Here is a 17,199-nt window from a genome sequence, read left to right as displayed (position 1 = left end):
TGTCCCGTTATCAAATGGATGTGATCCCGTTATCAAATGACAACTCATGTCTATGGTTATGAAACCTTAACCATCTTTGATCTACGAGCTAGTCGAGTAGAGGCATACTAGAGACACGGTCTTGTTTATGTGTTCACATATGTATTTAAGTTTCCGGTTAATACAATTCTAGCATGAATAATAAACATTTATCATGAATGGGAAGTACGATGATAACCATTTTATTATTGCCTCTAGGGCACATTTCCAACAGATGCTTCCCCTTTAGGGCATCGCCTTGAAGACCATTGATCCCATCCACACTTTCAAGGGTTGTGCGCACACATCATTGCACCCGGAAGGTCCTGATTGGTGATGTGGGCATGGAGTCGGGGCAGCTGCCACGGGTCACAGTGGTGTTGCGACTCATGTGGTAAGGGAGGCTAGATCGCGATATGTCCTTTGTTATTGGTTATCTAGTTTGTCCCTTGGTTTGTTCTTCCAACCACCTGTTGCTCACAGTACAATCAAAGTTGTAATGTCAACGAGCGACACGGCGACGATGTCGCACGAGAGGTGGGCTCGGTGTTTGGCAGTCTCAAGTTGCCATGTCAGGACCATTCGGTGCAAGGTGTGCCTCTTTCTCTTGTGAGGCTTGCCGACACGTTTGGCCAATTGTTTGGTATGGGTCGATAGCGATCTCGTGCATATTTCATGGTGGGGGCTTCTTAGTTGGTTGTCTAAAGTGAAGTCGGAGAGTCACTTGCTTAGAGGAGAAGTGATGACAATGATATTTTGCTAGCAACCTTGATGGAATTCCTATCTTGTCTGGTGTGTGGGTCTTTGATTAGTGTCATGTTTTGTGGATGTGTGGTGCTGGTTTATGTCCGGTTTTCCACAAATTAACCGAGCAGTTCTCTTCTTGATTGAACCATTAGGGCTCTAACTGTAGAAAACTTGTTTTTAGTGAATGTCACCTACATGTTTGTCGTACGAGCATTCGGAGAATACAAGTGGGTACATACATCCCAGAAATTATTGGCAGACTAGCCGATTTGAGTAAATTTTGTACTTTTAGGCGTATCCCATGGAGGCCTTTTGGTTTTTTGTACTGCCGAGTTGTTCATAATTATTAATCATGCACGTGCAACACACATAGAGTTTAATTATATATTGGGGAACTTTACGTTGCCGTCTTCCACTTCATCGAGTCTCCCCTTGTTTGCATGGATGCTCTCTAAAGTTTAGCCTTTTCAAAATCTACGATATGCCATGTGTCGCCATTATGCATTTGATGGATGTGCCACCTCATTTGGTATTAGTTTGTCGGCACAACATGGTCCGGCTGGTGACATGGTTGTTGACGTCCTCGGCGATGTTGTTTCCCATTTGCTCCAATCGAGCTTCGTATGCTACATCTATATGCACCACAGCTGGGGTGGCTCGGCCGATTGTTGTTGTTGAACTATTGTGGGTTTTCGCAGCCATGTAGTCCGTAACACGGAAGTATGGACTGCAACATCATTAGTGCATGTTCCCGCAAAAAACATCATTAGTGCATGAACACATTTTCTTTCGTCCTTCTTATTTGTAGTATTGGTCATGGCCATTGAGGGGAGAGAAAACAATTAATGTTTTTGATGTGGTTTCTAATATCAATTACAACGAATGTGTCCAATATCTCAACCAAAGTACGGAGGTCGGAACAAATAAAATAATGATCAATGAAAAAAAAAGTTTAGCTGAATAGGGCAGATGTTGCCAAGTGGATCAAGGCAGTGGATTGTGAATCAACCATGAGCAGGTCATTCTTAATGCTGTTTCCCAAATCTACTGCAATTAAAACAAGTAATAATATTTATTTCTGGATATGTGTGGTTCAGTGGTTGAATGTGTGAGATTGTATGGATTCCTCCGAATCGGTTCTTTTCTAAGTCGTAGGAGATGGGCATCACGTTCTCAATTGGGCGTGTGAGGCGTCTTCGTGTTTGTAATGTCCTGCTAATGCTCGTCAAGGTTGGTAGCTGCAAGGGCGTTGTATGTGCATCACTTCCTTGCTGAACGCATAACTCCCGAGATAAAATGGCAACATCTCACATGAACTTCATCCCTTGGTTGAAGGCTATTCTCTTTGGTGGGATGGGAAGAGCAAAAGCTCTGGGAAGAGTGTGGTAGCCAAGAAATGCGACTGAATTTAATAAAACAGACAAATGCCACATCAACTCGACCACAGCGATGGAGTGCTACAGAGGCGCGAACACCGCCTTGGCGAGGACGTGCGTCTTCTTCTTGCCGAGACCGAACCCGACGATGTGGTTGACGTACACGTCCCCGTCCTTCACCGTCGCCGACGACCCAATCCGGTGCACCGGCCCGAAATACCGTCCCGTGACGCTCGCGGTCTCCCAGTCGTCGGAGCTCTCGACCAGCCTGCTCGGCATGCCGGCGACGGCCAGCTTCGTCGGCGAGATCAGCTCCAGACCGTCGCCGCTCTTGAGCGTGCCCCGCACCCTGACGACGCTCACGGCCCCCGTCTTGGGGTCCACCTTGAAGAGGTCGCGGCCAGAGGTGTGGACGACGAGGAGGTAGCCGTTGGGGTGGTAGACGATGCCGTTGAGGCCGATGAGGTTGTCCATCGTCCCGGGCCGCTGCCTGAAGGTGGCGTTCTTGATGACTGAGAGCGGCTCGCCGTCCGGGCTCACCTTCCAGATCCTGTTGCCCAGGATGTCGGTCACGTACGCGTTGCCGTCGTCGTCCGAGGCCACGTCGTCGGCGAACGAGGACTCGCCTCCACGCAGATGAAACACAGATCAGTCAATTAGAATTATTAGGTGCTACTTTAGCCAGAGGTTGATCCAATGATGTAAGAAAGCAAAATTATATTAGGGGATATGTGCGCTCGAGGATATTGTCCGTAGTCATGTTTTACGAAGTTTTTCTACCGCTCGGTGCTTAACCGGCGACATCTTATCTGAAAGGGAACGTGTTCCAGTGCAGTGCGTGGATTATGCATCGCGGACTGTTTGAGTTGATGAATGCTAACTGTAAAGCTCCCAACAAATTGAGTAATCGAGTGATAGCAGCATCCTAATACGTACAGCAGGGTCCTACACCTAATAAAGAGAAGATGCTATCCAGAAATTCGCTTTATGTCTTCTTGTCAGAGACAAGAGGCGAAACCACCACAGGATCGACATGGATCATTGGTGGACATAATTAATGATGCCCATTCATCCTTCATTCTCCAACGGAAGTAGAGTATGTCCCGCATCCCATGCGCAACGGTTCTTGACGGCGACGGGGCAGAGCAGGGCCCACCTGATCATTCTAATCTACAAGTTCAAGGTTTGCTTTCGACTTCTTCCTTTTGGCAAAGAAAAGATGATCCTAATCGGACGGCTAGAAAGCAGGAACATTCTCATATGGACGAGAGGCGGAGAAGCCATCGATCACAGGGGGAGACGTGTACCTGGTCCGTCGAGCCGGGCGAGGAAGAGGCGGCGCCCCGAGCGAAGATCGTACGCGCCCACGGCGGCGTACCCGAAGCTCGGAGGCCGGTCGGCGTAGGCCACGAGGATCCGCTGCCTGGGCGCGTCCACGGCGAGCCCCAGCGCCACCCTCCCGGTCACCTCGGGGTCCGCCACCACGACCCGCTCCGCCAGGGCTTCTTCTCCCCCCGCCCCGACGCGCACCTCGGCCACGCCGGCGCCGAAGAAGGTGGACACCAGGAACCTCCCGCCCTCGGCGTCCCACTTGGCGCACTCGTGGAACCACCCGTCGCCGGCGTAGGCGACGCCGCCGGCGGTGCCCTCCAGGAACGCGACCGCCGCAGCGGCCGCCAGGGCCAGGAAGGCGAGCGCTGGCGCGCAGAAACCCCACCCGCCGGGCTCTCCTGCCGTCGCGTCAGAGCCGCCGCGACGGCGCCGTCTGCCACCGCACATGGCGAACGATAAGCGGCGTCAAGATCCGGAGAGGAGGCTCTCCTTCTCGTGTTTGCGTGTTCGCACGTTTGACCGATATCACTTGGGAGCAAAGGGTTTCCAAGTCCTAATATAGAAACTACGTTTTTGGTGGGGTTTTGGTGGGTGTTTGGCGAGCGGCACAGCGGCGAAATCTTCCGGGTTCTGTCACTACTGGAGCGCAACAAGTTTAGGATGAGCTGGGGTTGGGGGTCCTGGCCGGAAAGCGTCATGGGGATGCAGACAGGACACATAATGCGTGGTGGTTCGGTGTTTGTTCCCGTGTAGTGACAAAAGCAAAACGGGCGAAGTCGGGAGCGTCAGATTTTCCAAATGGATAAAAATCAAACGTCAGATTTTTAAGGTTTCCCGTAGAAGGCTCTAGCAGTTGGATTTTCAGCACAGATCTTGACGCAAATTTAGCTCCACGTCAGCTCCGACGTTGTTTGATAGGTAGTGGAAATCGAATGAACGGTTTTTTCTTCACCCCCCTCACTGACAATCGTCACCCCCCTTATCCTCCCGCGTCCAATCCAAGCCCCGCTCGGCAATTTGCCGGCGAGGTGGTGCGGCGGCAAAGCGCGTTGCACGGATCCTGGTCAGTTCTTGGCGATGTTTCTTCAGATGTTTGGTGCGGGCGGTGCAGCGGCAGAGCACGGTACGTGGATCCGATCAGTTTTTGGCGACATTTCTTCATATGTTTGGTGCGGACGGTGCTGCGGCAGAGCATGGTGCATGGATCCAGTTGGTTCCCATCGATGTTTGGTGCGAGTGGAGAGGAGCGGCATGAAGGAGATGGAGGCGACGCGGTCGGCGACGCAGGGGGAGGAGGGGCAGCTACTGTCCAGTGTGTTGGCACGGCTCCGACGGCGCACGAGGAGGACACTGCAAGGATGGCTGTGGGAAGGTGATGGCACGGTCAGCTCGTGGTAGCGGTGGCGTCGGAGCGGCACCCCCTTCCATGTCCCTTCCATCGCAAGTATGGCTACAGCGGTGGTTGTGGTTTATGTGGTGGTGGCGGCGGATACACTGTGGTGGCGGTCATCGTCGTGGGGAAGACGCGGTGGTGCATCAGCCTAACGTGGCGGCGCGGGGGAGGAGTTGTTGCGGGATGCGACGGCGCAGGCACTGGAGATGGTGGTGCAGTGTCGACATGCAGAAGTAGGAACTCTGTCGCCTCTTCCTTGTGCTCATCTTCTGGCGCCTCCATAGGTTCAAAAAATTATACCTCTGAGCAAACAAACGCCTCTTCATTTTAAATTGCTAGAATGAAAGGAAACATGACTATTCACCATGTTCTATTTCTGCTTCCATTTAGTACCTTTTTTGTTGGTCCATGATAGCTTTTGTTATTAAATAGTTGTCATGGTAGAACTGCTATGAATTTTGATATACCATGGCAAATTGTTTGGTAAATAGTTGTCATGATAGCTTTTGTTTAGTAAATAGTTGCCATGGCAAATTGCTATTCGTTCTTTTACAGATTTTTGCCATGTTAATCCACTATGTTGTCTAATTTGCCATGTATTAGACATCTTCAATTACATATCCTATATACCTAAGAAGTTCATTCCCATTAACTAATTTATCTTAACATGCAGCTACTCCAACTCAGCAAGGTCGCCACACGTACGTCCGTTTGTCTAACATGCAGCCACGTCATGCATTTGTTTGCAGCCGTTGACAACTAGGCATTTTTTGTAATGGGCTGCCCGGTCCAATAAATTGGCCAGTAACTGCATTAGGGTCGATCGATCAGACTTCCATCTTTCCTTACTGCAAGTCCGCTCGCTGTCGCTCTCTCTTCCGTTTGTTGCCGCCATGATCAACAGGCTCTCCACTCACGACAATGAAACGGCAGCCACACATGCATATGAAACGACAGGATTAATCGGCCCTAATTTTCTCACCTTCAATTCTATATTTAACTGACCGAATCTTCCCCACGACTGCTACTCATCTTCTCCACGGAATTTACTCTCCCCCTATATGAAACACCTCTCCCTCTGCAGTCTGCACGTTCTCCACCAAATCTTACTCCTCCACCTCCCATTGCAGAAATAATCGATGCAACTGCTCCTCGATTCATTGTGGGTGGCTTGGCGATTCTTACTTGCTATATATACTATGGGTCCTTGGCCAGTCTTGCCTCCCAGAGTTCAACTCGGCGCCTAGGAGGAATAGGTCAGAATGATTCCATGTAAGAGATTCTAGCTCCTGCCCCGCGTCTGATTTATTGATCACCTTACTTCTTCCTGGAGCCTGGAGCAAGGGGAGATTAACGGATGTGTTTTTTGGTTGAGGACTTAACAGAAACATTAAAAAATATGTTGCCTGATCCTTGGGGGAGATCCTGGCTGTGATAAAGATGTCAGTCAGCAAGTGCTGGAAGGTGAAGGAAGAACCATGTAAACAGGACGATTGACGAGGTACCAACTGAACATGTACCAGGAATTTACCATATAAGTTATATACTAGATACTAGATTAATTTGATGCTTCTTTTATCTGGAGCTTCATCATTTGGTTATCTTGCCGAACCCTTCTGTTTACAAGATTTGGCAAAATTGATGTCCGGAAAAGTACTTCACAGGGTTTCGCTGTTCAATGAGGTCATGGCATCCAACCCCACTGGCTGCTTCTGAAAACTGCTACAAGCGTATGCATCTTAATAGGTTAGTTGGGTTCATGAGGTCCCCTGAAATCTTCAATGATGTGGTATGATATCTATCTATTTCTGAACAACCATTTGATAATTCTTTTGAGACTTTTCCGTAGTTAGTAAGCAAGTCTTTTAGTTAATGTAGCAATTCATTATTTGCAATGCTGGAACTGAAGGAGTTCAATTTTTTTTGATCTATATATTTATCTTATAGATTCTCATCTATCAATTTAATTAGAACCACATGAACAATTTCTGGTTTCTCTTTTCTTGATATGTCCTCTATCTATCCTGCAAGTATATACTTTCTTTTCCTTTGCCATTTCTAAGTGTGATGCGTACATCCAAGAAGTGTGCAATTTCAAAAGTTTTCCTCGCGTCACTAAATCTGAACAGACACACTACCAAGTGTCTTATTCCTACAATATATGGTTATATTCGTTGTACAATCATGTATTAAGCTCATCTCTCTTTTCTATCAGCTAACCAATAGCTCATTAACAGTAACATAAATAGGTGTCAAACTGCCGCAAACAAAAATTGAAGCGGCATACAGACATGCGTATTTTTCGGTATGATGAACAGGTTGTCTTTCTGGCCAGTAAATTTATTTTACTGTACCAGTCGTTTATTCTAGAGGTACTTATATTCTGAGATCTGGAGCGATGTCTCTTTGCAACAAATTATGCATAGCAAAATAATTTGTATGTATGAAATTGAATTATTATTTTTTGAGGATGAAATTGAATTATTTTGTAGTACAATAAACTTCGGATCATCGCCAGACAAGTAAATTATTTTCTTATGGGTCAGCATCTATATATGAAAAAGAATCATTTGCAAAAAAACCTTCTCTTTATACATTTTACAATTGTAGATTGCGCAACCTCACAAAGATCCTACTACAGTGATAAAATCCATTTCCTTTTTCATATCTTATGTACACTCCAACAATGCACCTCATGAATCTTAACAATTTTGCATACTAATATCCTGCAGCAACGCGCGGGGTATCATCTAGTTTCTAAAATTGCCATGCCGCATGATCCTTAATTCAAACCATTTTTGTACATTTCTCGTGAGTTATACATCATCTAATTTCATATACCATGGCGAATCATTATGAATTAGGGATCATTTGCCATGGAAAATTTGCAATCTTTAATACGTACCATCTTTCTTTTTAGAAAATAGTTGCATGGCAAATTTTGCTATGAATTTTCATAGACCATGACAAATTGTTATTCATTTTCAGAGATCATTTTGCCATGGCTTTTGTTAGTAAATGGTTTCCATGGCAGAACTGCTATGAATTTTGATATAACATGGCAAATTGTTTAGTAAATAGTTGCCATGGCAAATTGCTATTCATTCTTTTATAGATCATTTTGCCATGTTAATCCACTATGTTGTCTAAATTTGCCATGTATTATGGATCTTTAATTGCATATCCCTAAAATTGCCACGATAAATGATATTTAGTTCATACCATTTTTCCAAATTTCTCATAAATAGGCATCGTTTATCTTCATATACCATGGAAAATGTTTATGAATTAGAGATCACCTGCCATTGCAAATTATCATCAATTGACATGAAAAATTTACAATCTTTAACACCTACCATCTTTCCTTTTAGTAAATAGTTGCCATGGCAAAAAAATGAATTTGCTATGATTTTTCATCGACCATGGAAAATTGTTATTCATTATCATAGTTTTGCATGTAAATGCACCATTTTTTTTAAATTTTTTTTGGGGGGGGGGGGGTTGTATGGTAATTTGCATGTGTCTGAGATGCCCACTCAATTTTGTCATTTGATGTAGAGCAATCAGTTTTTCTTGTTTGAACTTTACCATTTGAAGATCATTATTATTCTCTGATCTTCCATCGATGATTCATATCATTTGGCAAGTCTCCAATTTTTGCCATGGCTAATTTAGTTGTTCATTAAATCTGATGTTCAAATTCATATATACATTGGCAGCAATTTTGACAAACTCTTTTCTTCAAAATGGCATGGCAACTCTTTTTATTTGTATATCATGGCAAGCAATTCTTTTCTATCGCAACATGGCAAAAAAAACCTTTAAGATAACATGGAATTTTAAGTTCACGGAGCATGACATTTGTAGTTCATGTATAATGGCCAAGAAAAAATTCTTTCGCAACGATCGCAAAACATTACTTTCTAATGGGAACATGGCAACTTAAGTTCATGGAGTATGTCAAATACAATTCTTTTCGTAACAATATAAATAAAACTCTTCTTGATGTGACAATGGCGACTTAATTGCATGAAGCATGGCAAATGTAGTTTATGGGTCATGGTATTTTTTTTTAATATCTACATATGTCCATGGCAGTTTTCTTACACAAAGCATGTCAATTATAACTCAAATGCCATCGTAATTTTTTTGTTCATATTCGTGATATTTTTTATACATGGAAAATTAATTAAAATACGATCGCAAATTTTCAATACGAATTTGCCATGGCAAGTTTTTTGTTCATAATTTTGTTTGTACTTTGTTCATTCTAATTTTTCATGTTTTTTTGCCATGCTACTTTCCAAGCATAATTTTTGGCCATGTCAATTCTTGGAAATTGCCATGTGAACATTCTCATAGATGTTGTTAAAATAATTTTGCCACCAATTTTAGAAATGAAATTGTTATAAAACTTTTCGTTGTAAAAAATATCATCATGGCAAATCGTAATAGTTTGGCTAACTTGAATGGATCTTTTTAGGAAGTTTTCAATTGTATATAAAACAATCATTGCGCTTTTAGTAACAAAATGGGTCTAATATTGTTACGTGATCGAAAAACAAATTTCCTATTGGTTTTTATGTCTTGGCATTTTATGTCTCACTAGATGGCAATTTTCCCTTTTGTACATCATGGGCAGTTTTGTTCCTTTTTTTGTTTAGCTATTTTGAAATTTAGGTCCAAATACCAGTTTGTATGCCTTGACTACAAAAATTGGGCCTTTTTGCCCAACTAGAGGTTCGATCGGGGGGGGGGGGGGGGGGGGGGGGGGGGGGGGGGGGGTGTTAGCGTGGGAGTCTTTGAGCGAAGTAGTCGATCCCTAGATCGAACGTGTTGGTTCGTTCATTCTGGGTTTTGCAAAGATCGAACGTCGGGTGGATATTTGTGTTCTAGATTTTCACTTGTCGTCGTCCATATATTATCTTGCGACTGGTCGCCTAGGATATGCTGTTATTGGACGATTCGTTCGCTAGAGGGGGCAGCTCCCAGCGATCGTTTATAATAGTTCATTGAGCGGGCGGGACAGGGCGACCCCTGGTTGACCCAAAAGGCCCAGTAAACTCCTTTTTATTTAAGAAATGCCATGAACAAAAAATATTTACGTATAAAAAACAGAGAAAACCTAAAATTTGAAAATGCCATAGTCTGAATTATGTAAAATGCCATGTTACTTTATAAAACTGCTATTTCTCTAATTTACAAATTTACAATAAGTGTGCACAAAACAAAAAAGGTTGCGTGGTCTCTTTTCTTTTTGCCGTGCTAAACTTTAAACTACCATCCTCTAGATAAAAAATGCATGAAAAAACATATTTTCTTATAAAAAAAGAAGAACATAAATTTATAAAAGCCATGCTGAGATTTTTTTTTCAAAATTTTCATGGTACTTTGTAAAACTCCCATTCTATAATTTATAAATTTACTATTATAATAAAAAATGGCATGCTAATAAAAATGAAATTGCCATCCTCTTAATAATAAAACTATCATCCTCTTGATAATAAAAATACCATGCTATCAATAAATAAAAATACCATCCGGTTAATAATGTAATTGTTGTCCTCCTAATAATAAAAAGATCAATATTAATAATTATTAAAATGCCATTATCTTAATAATACAACTACCATATTAGAAAATTAAAATGATATGCTCTTAACAATAGAAATGCCATGTGAGAAAGTAAAATGTGCCATGTTTTGGAAGAGAAAAAAATGCAAGTTTTAGTATAAAAACAAATTGACATGCTACCTACAATAAAAATGCACATGGGAAGTTTAGAAAAAAATCCCCTCTAAAAAATAGGATTTTTTATTCTCTTAAAAATTGGAAAAAAAACTAGATTTTTTTATTTTTTTAATGAAATATTGAACTTAAAAAATTAGATTCAAATATTTAAAGACAAGTTTAGTGCATGTTTTCACAAAACCTACTTCAACCCGACTGGTAAAGCACCTCTCTCTCTCTCTAACAGGTCTCGAGTTTGAGTTCCCCTTCTCGCACACCTTGTGTCGGTGTAAATAAAACCAGGGTAATTACGATGTGGTGCAGTGGCCCTAAGGATGAACCAGGACGTATGTTTCTGTGCGTAGGAGGACATCATAAAGAGGTTGAGCAGAATCCGGTGGACTTTGCCCTGCGCCTGCGCGGGACATCCCGGGAGATGGATGTATGGCTGTGACTCCGCACCCTCTTCGAGAAGAGTAAAATGTACTCGTGGTCATTGGATTTATCGTGTACGCTCACTTTGGTCACTATATTCAGGAATACGGTCAATACGATCATTATATACGTGTTGAGGTGATTATATGATCATTGACAAATCGTATAGCTCCGTATTTCATCTATTTGACCGGTCAAACAATCTCGTCAGCTTATTTTTTTCTCTGCCCATGTGGGTCCTACCTGTCAGTGGGTGGGAGAAATAAGCAGAGCGGAAATAAAATTACGCGCGAACAGAGATTCGAACCCAAAGCTCTCGCGTATGTGCTCTAGCTAGTGGAAACTTTTACCTGTTGCGTGGAAACTGTCACGTGAGTTAAAAGCTTCCAGTAGTTGAAATATATACGTGTTGAGTTTTTTAATGGACTGTGCTAATGACCAGTCAACTGGTCGTTAGCTACAGATCCGCACGATCGCTTCTCTCCCGCTCCCCGCTTCGTTCCCCTTGCTTCTCCCATTTTTTTCCTGCGATCCACTTCTCCCGTCCTGTCGCTCCGATTTTTCTGGCGCACATCGATCCCACCACTTCTCCCGCTTTTTTTGTCATAAAAAAAACATGGTAAAAAGGAGCAGGAGTCGAACTCATTTGCTCCTGGTACAGGATCAATTGTCGTACCACTCGGTCTAGAATCAAATTGTGAATACAAAGAAGTTTGACAGGTATTTATACATCTACACGCGTGATCATAAATATTCCTTCCTTCCCTTTTGTACACGGTAATTCATCTATCACAGACCTGATAACTCACAAACACGGTTGTAACTTTTGACCCGAGGAAAAAATATTGCTGTAACACATCCCCATAACTTATTTGTAAAAAGAGCATGGTAATCATATGCCATGAAACTCATACCTCACTCACAAACATCGTGATAACTTTCGACCGGAAGAAAAAATATTGTTGTAATACATCCCGATAACTTATTTGTAGAAAGAGCATGGTAATTTATATGCCATGAATCTGAAAACTCACGCATAAAAATTGTGGTAAGTTTTTGACCACATGAAAGAAAATGTTGTAACACACCCCAAATAACATCTTTATAAAAAACATGGTAATATATACGCCACAAACCTGGTAACCCACTCATAAACACTGTGGTAACTTTTGGTCCACAGAAGAAAAGTTGTTGTAACACACACCAATAACTTCTCTTCAAAAGGGCAACATAATTTATATGCCACAAACCTGATAACTCACACACAAACATGATGGTAACTCACGCACAACAACATTTCTCCCAAAGTAAAAAAGTTATCGTGGTGTTTGTACCTAAGTTATTAGAACTGTGGTGCGTATGCTACCCTGATATTTATATGAAAGTTACATTATCATGTCTTCGGGACCCAAAAAATATCATGTTATTTGCACAAAAATTATCATGATATGTTCAACAACTCTCACCATCCCCACACCCGTCGCCAAAGAACTGTGGTGCGTAAGTTATTAGGTCTGCGGCATGTGAGTTGCTGTGCTATTAGCATAAAAGTTATTGTGGGTATATTTCATCACCCCCTTCTCCAAAGTAATCAGGACCGGGGCACATAAATTATCAGGTCCGTAATGTGTGAGTTACCATGCCATTCACAAAATTTACCAGGGGATATTTCATCAACCCCTACCCCTCCCCCCTGCCAAAGTTGTGAGGAACAGAGTACATAAGTCACCATGTATGTGATGTGTGAGTTATCATGTTGTTCATATAAAAGTTACTAGGGGTACTCCATCAACCCCCCCCCCCCCCCCCCCCCCCCCCGTTGTCAAAGTTTTCAGGTCGGGGTACATAAGTTGTCAGGTCTACGATGTGTGAGTTACCATGCTATTCAGTATTCACACAAAAGTTACCTGGGGTACATTAGGTTGTATACTTCTCATCATACGTGAGTTATCAGGTCCGATATAAGTATACAACCATGTTATTTACACCAAAGTTATCAGGGTATATTTTTGAACAACTTTTATCTTGGAGGTGGAAAAGTACTCGTGGTTTGTACATGAGTTATCATCGCTGATGTGTATATATTATCATGCTTTTTACAATGAAGTTATCATGGGTATATTTTTCAACAACTTTTATCTCGGAGTCGAACTTTACCGTGGTGTTTGTACGCGAGTATCAACTTTTATCCCTCGCCATTTTCCAAAAAAATAAAATTAATCACGCGTCAAAGTTATCGTGCTATTTGTATCTAAGTTATCAGGTCAAGAAGCCTATATTATCATACTATTTACATATAAAATATCAATGGTATATTTTTTTCCTTGTATCAGAGTTATCACGGTGTTTGGTATTCGAATGTCAGTCATTAGGCCACGATGCATGGGCTAGTTAAGTCTTTTAATAGAGCAAATGTTCGTCAGTACCTAGGTATTAAAATAAGTTTTGACTTCAACTCACAACAAGAAGTAATAGTATCTGGATTGGTTAGCTCGCTAAACTCACTAGTAGATGGTCAGAGTTCGATTCTTGCCACAACCAGTTTTTGACGCTATTTTCTAATTAAAGTCAAGCTGAAGTCGCATTAGAAAAACTTCCTAAAATTGCCCATGTGATCACGATCCAGAAATCACGCCATTTATTTCCTTTCGCACTAATAAAAATCTCTAAAATCGAGCCCAAAAAAACTTTCTAAAATAGCTGCCGCGATAAGATCCGATAATTACGTAGAAAAAATCGCGCCAGAGATCGGGATCGAGAAAAATGCGCCCGGGCGATCACTCCGATCCAAAAAAACCGTCCTGAAATCACGGCCGCAAGATCTGAAATGAACGACATCGGATACGTGCGGATCTGTTGCAAAATTACAGTCGGCAGAAAAATAGCTTTCTCGTTTTTTAATAATACGTGTCGAGTAAAATGCTCCCAGTAGTTCACTACTCACATGACAACTTCCGGCTTCTGTTCAAGTAGTTGAGTAGTGAACTAAGTACCGCGGTTAAGTGTGATGCATGCGTGGATCAGTCGTGCAGCGATGCAGCTAGTTAGCTGCTACTCGTACTTGACAAGATTCCATTTCAACAAACAGGCGAGGCATTGGGAAGCAGCTATGCGCATGGCATGTGACGAACGAGATAGATCAATGGGGATGGACGGACGCGCTCCATCTCAAATTCAGAGATACTGCTACTTAATAAGAAGAGCTAGCTGTTAATCAGTTCATAAGTACTGTTCTTCACTTGTTTAGGCACCTGCGTTAGGCGCGAGCCGATCCATCCAAACTGTAAATCGTCGTCCATGCTAGATAGCTGCCATCGGTGGATCGGCATCTAACTAAGCTTCGCCGGTCCGGCCGGTCGTCTATTGATCGATGCAAGCATACATCGCTGAAAGGGAACTTAAAACTATGCAACAACAAGGCGACACTGACGCAGCTGGTTAGACTACTGGCACTCGAGCATCTGTTCTCCGGTTGCAATCCACGCTTGTGCATCATTTTACTTTTTGGCTCTACTTCTTTCTCCACCCACTGACAGGTAGGACCCGCGGAGAAAATGAGCTGGTGAGGCAGCACGTGGATAGTTTAACCAGTTAAATAGATGAAATACGGAGCTATACGATCTACAATGACCGTATAATCACCTCAACACGTATATAGTGACCGTATTGACTGTATTTCTAAGTACAGTGAGCAAAGTGAGCTTATACGGTAAGTCCAATGACCACGAATGCATTTTACTCCTCCGAGAAATCACCCCAAGAAGGGAAAGCCGATACGCACGGGAAGGAAGACTTTGTTCCCAAGGCGGACGGACGACGACCTACTCCTATAGGACGAGTGCTGACACCAGGTGGTAGGGTAAAGGATATGCGACAGGGCCTCTCGTGTGGGATGAAATTACTGTTTTAACCTTTTAGGCAAAAATCAGTAGGATTTGACCCTGCTTCGCAAGTATTTTTTCATCTGAACTTTTTCAGTTACGCCAACATGTATGGAGTTTCGGTTGCACTGGAGACGCCTCTGGCGTCTGGCCTTTGCGCCACATCCTTGTCGGCTGGCTGACGTGGCTCCGCCATACGCCAAGATGGCTGGCGTTTGCATGGCTAGACGAAACACCATGATTTTTGGCGGTTCACTACTAGTCACGATTCCTCTGCTACATCTTATGTTTCCTCAGCTTCGGTTTCTAATTAAACTGGAGCACCACTTCCCCCTGCAAATAGAAAGCAAAACGGTGCTCGTACGATTCTCTTGCTGCACACTACTTTATTTGTGCCCTGAAGCTCCTGGCAAAAACTTTACTAGTTTCTTCAGACAAACAAGACACCAATTTAAATTAAGTGATTCATTTAGGGCATCTTCAAGACAGACCCTTAAACTTCTCGCAACCGTCCGGACCGCGCTGTCCGGATCGCAGAAGCCATCCAATGCGGTCCGCAGGACAGTCCAGACGTGATTTCTCCCGCAAACTAGAGACAAATGTAGGAGAGGTTTGCGGGAGTCCGAACCGATCCCACACCCGCTTTTGAGTGCCGTAGCCCACAAAAAACCCGTCCTCCCGTCCCACCCATGCGGCCCAGAGCACGCAAAGACCGTCATCGATGCCGCGATGTGACTGGAGGAAGGGAGGGCGGCGCTGAACGACACGACCTCTCGGCAACCGCCGCTTCAATACGGACGCAGGTTCCCGAGAAACCAACTCTGACAGTGCCATGACGATGTAGGAGTACGCCGAGCGGGAGCAGCGCCCCGATCCAAGTACGCGGACTCGGACGTCCCACCGCCACACATCGTGGCGGACCCGGACCTGTACGCCTGGGTCCTGGACCGCTCCGTCATGACGCCGGAGACGGCCAAGCACTGTCTCCACCGCCTTAACGTTGTGATGGTTAGGTACGGTGAGGAATGCTCCCTCGCCACATGGACGCGGCCTCCACCAACGGCCGACGTCCTCTTCCCCAGCCCACGTCGTAGGTGGCCGCGGCCGCACTGCGCACGGCGTAGGAGGAAGCATAGAGGATCATCTGCGAGCAACGGGCGGCTACCGGGAAGCCCTGCCGCCACCTTTCGCGCCCGAAGCCCAACGACGACTTCGACTCTGACACCGGATCAGGCACCGATGACGGAGGAGGAGCCGCCGGCCAGCCCGGCATGGCCTACGAGGTCACCGTTAAATATATGATAGCTTAGGATTTAGTTTTAAGGTCCGCATAATTGGCCGCCGCCTCAACGGCTTCTCCAAAGCAGAACAATTCACTTTTAGTAAGTTAATCTTAAGACCCGACATTTGCCCAAAGTAGAACGCAAAGGCACAGTGGCGCATCCTCCACTATCTCAGTGGTCATGGCGGTGACGACAACTCCTCGTGTCGTAGGCCATCGTATTGGCCGAGGACAGTGCAGTGAGGCCGGCGGCGCGGCATGAGTGGCGCAATGCGGCGTGCCGCTCCGTGTTTGCCAAGTCTGATGAGGCGCCGGCCTGAATCTATAAAGAAAACAAGCACGGGCACCGTTCACGGGCACCATGCCGGCCCCCGCGTCTTGTTTGACGGAATGCCAACACCAACACCAACGGTCGACGACCCCTTCTACAACCAGTACAAGGAGGACGTGATCTTCGAGGGTGGGCATGGCCGTGCCTACGACCCCGAGGAGACTCAAAGTCAGGATGGCCGCGCCCAGTACGTGCCCAATGAAGAGGCCGACGACCGTGCTGACTACGACCATGGTGACTCGTGGCATGAAGACGATGACATCTATGTCAAAGGTGATGGTGATGAAGAAGAAGGCAATGACGCTGATATTAGTGGCGAGCCATTGTTCATCGACGAGCTCACCCAAAGAGCGAAAGCACAAAAGAAGAGGAAGAGCATTCGCACGGGTTCATATACACAAGATGAGAACAAGTTGATTTGCCAAGCTTGGATGGAGATTAGCCAAGATCCAAGGACCGACGCGCAACAAAAGGGCATTGTTTTTTGGACGAGAGTCCACAAAACATTCCATGGAAGGAAGATGTTTGAGCCCTACCAATTTACAAGCAACTGTGGCATCGGCTCGATTCAAAAGAGATGGTTGTTCATCCAACAAGAGTGCAACACGTATTGCGCCGCATTTGAGAGCGTTGAAGCACGGCCCGTGAGTGGTCTCGGCGTTGGGGACATGGTA

The 17,199-nt window shown here is 44.4% G+C and overlaps 1 protein-coding gene across 1 annotated transcript; it reads right to left on the bottom strand.

Annotated features, from left to right (window-relative positions):
* Positions 1-2,072: 2,072 nt before the first annotated feature.
* Positions 2,073-4,127, bottom strand: LOC125551907. Its single transcript, XM_048715304.1, has 2 exons — positions 3,449-4,127; positions 2,073-2,767 (listed from the first exon to the last, which is right to left on the bottom strand). Exons 1-2 carry the CDS (start codon positions 3,918-3,920, stop codon positions 2,223-2,225), a joined length of 1,017 nt encoding a protein of 338 aa, XP_048571261.1. The 5' UTR covers positions 3,921-4,127; the 3' UTR covers positions 2,073-2,222.
* Positions 4,128-17,199: the final 13,072 nt, after the last annotated feature.

This window comes from Triticum urartu, chromosome 4 (genome assembly GCF_003073215.2).
Source record: "Triticum urartu cultivar G1812 chromosome 4, Tu2.1, whole genome shotgun sequence".
In the NCBI taxonomy this organism is placed as follows: Eukaryota; Viridiplantae; Streptophyta; class Magnoliopsida; order Poales; family Poaceae; genus Triticum; species Triticum urartu.
This window is presented reverse-complemented; position numbering and strand designations above follow the sequence as displayed.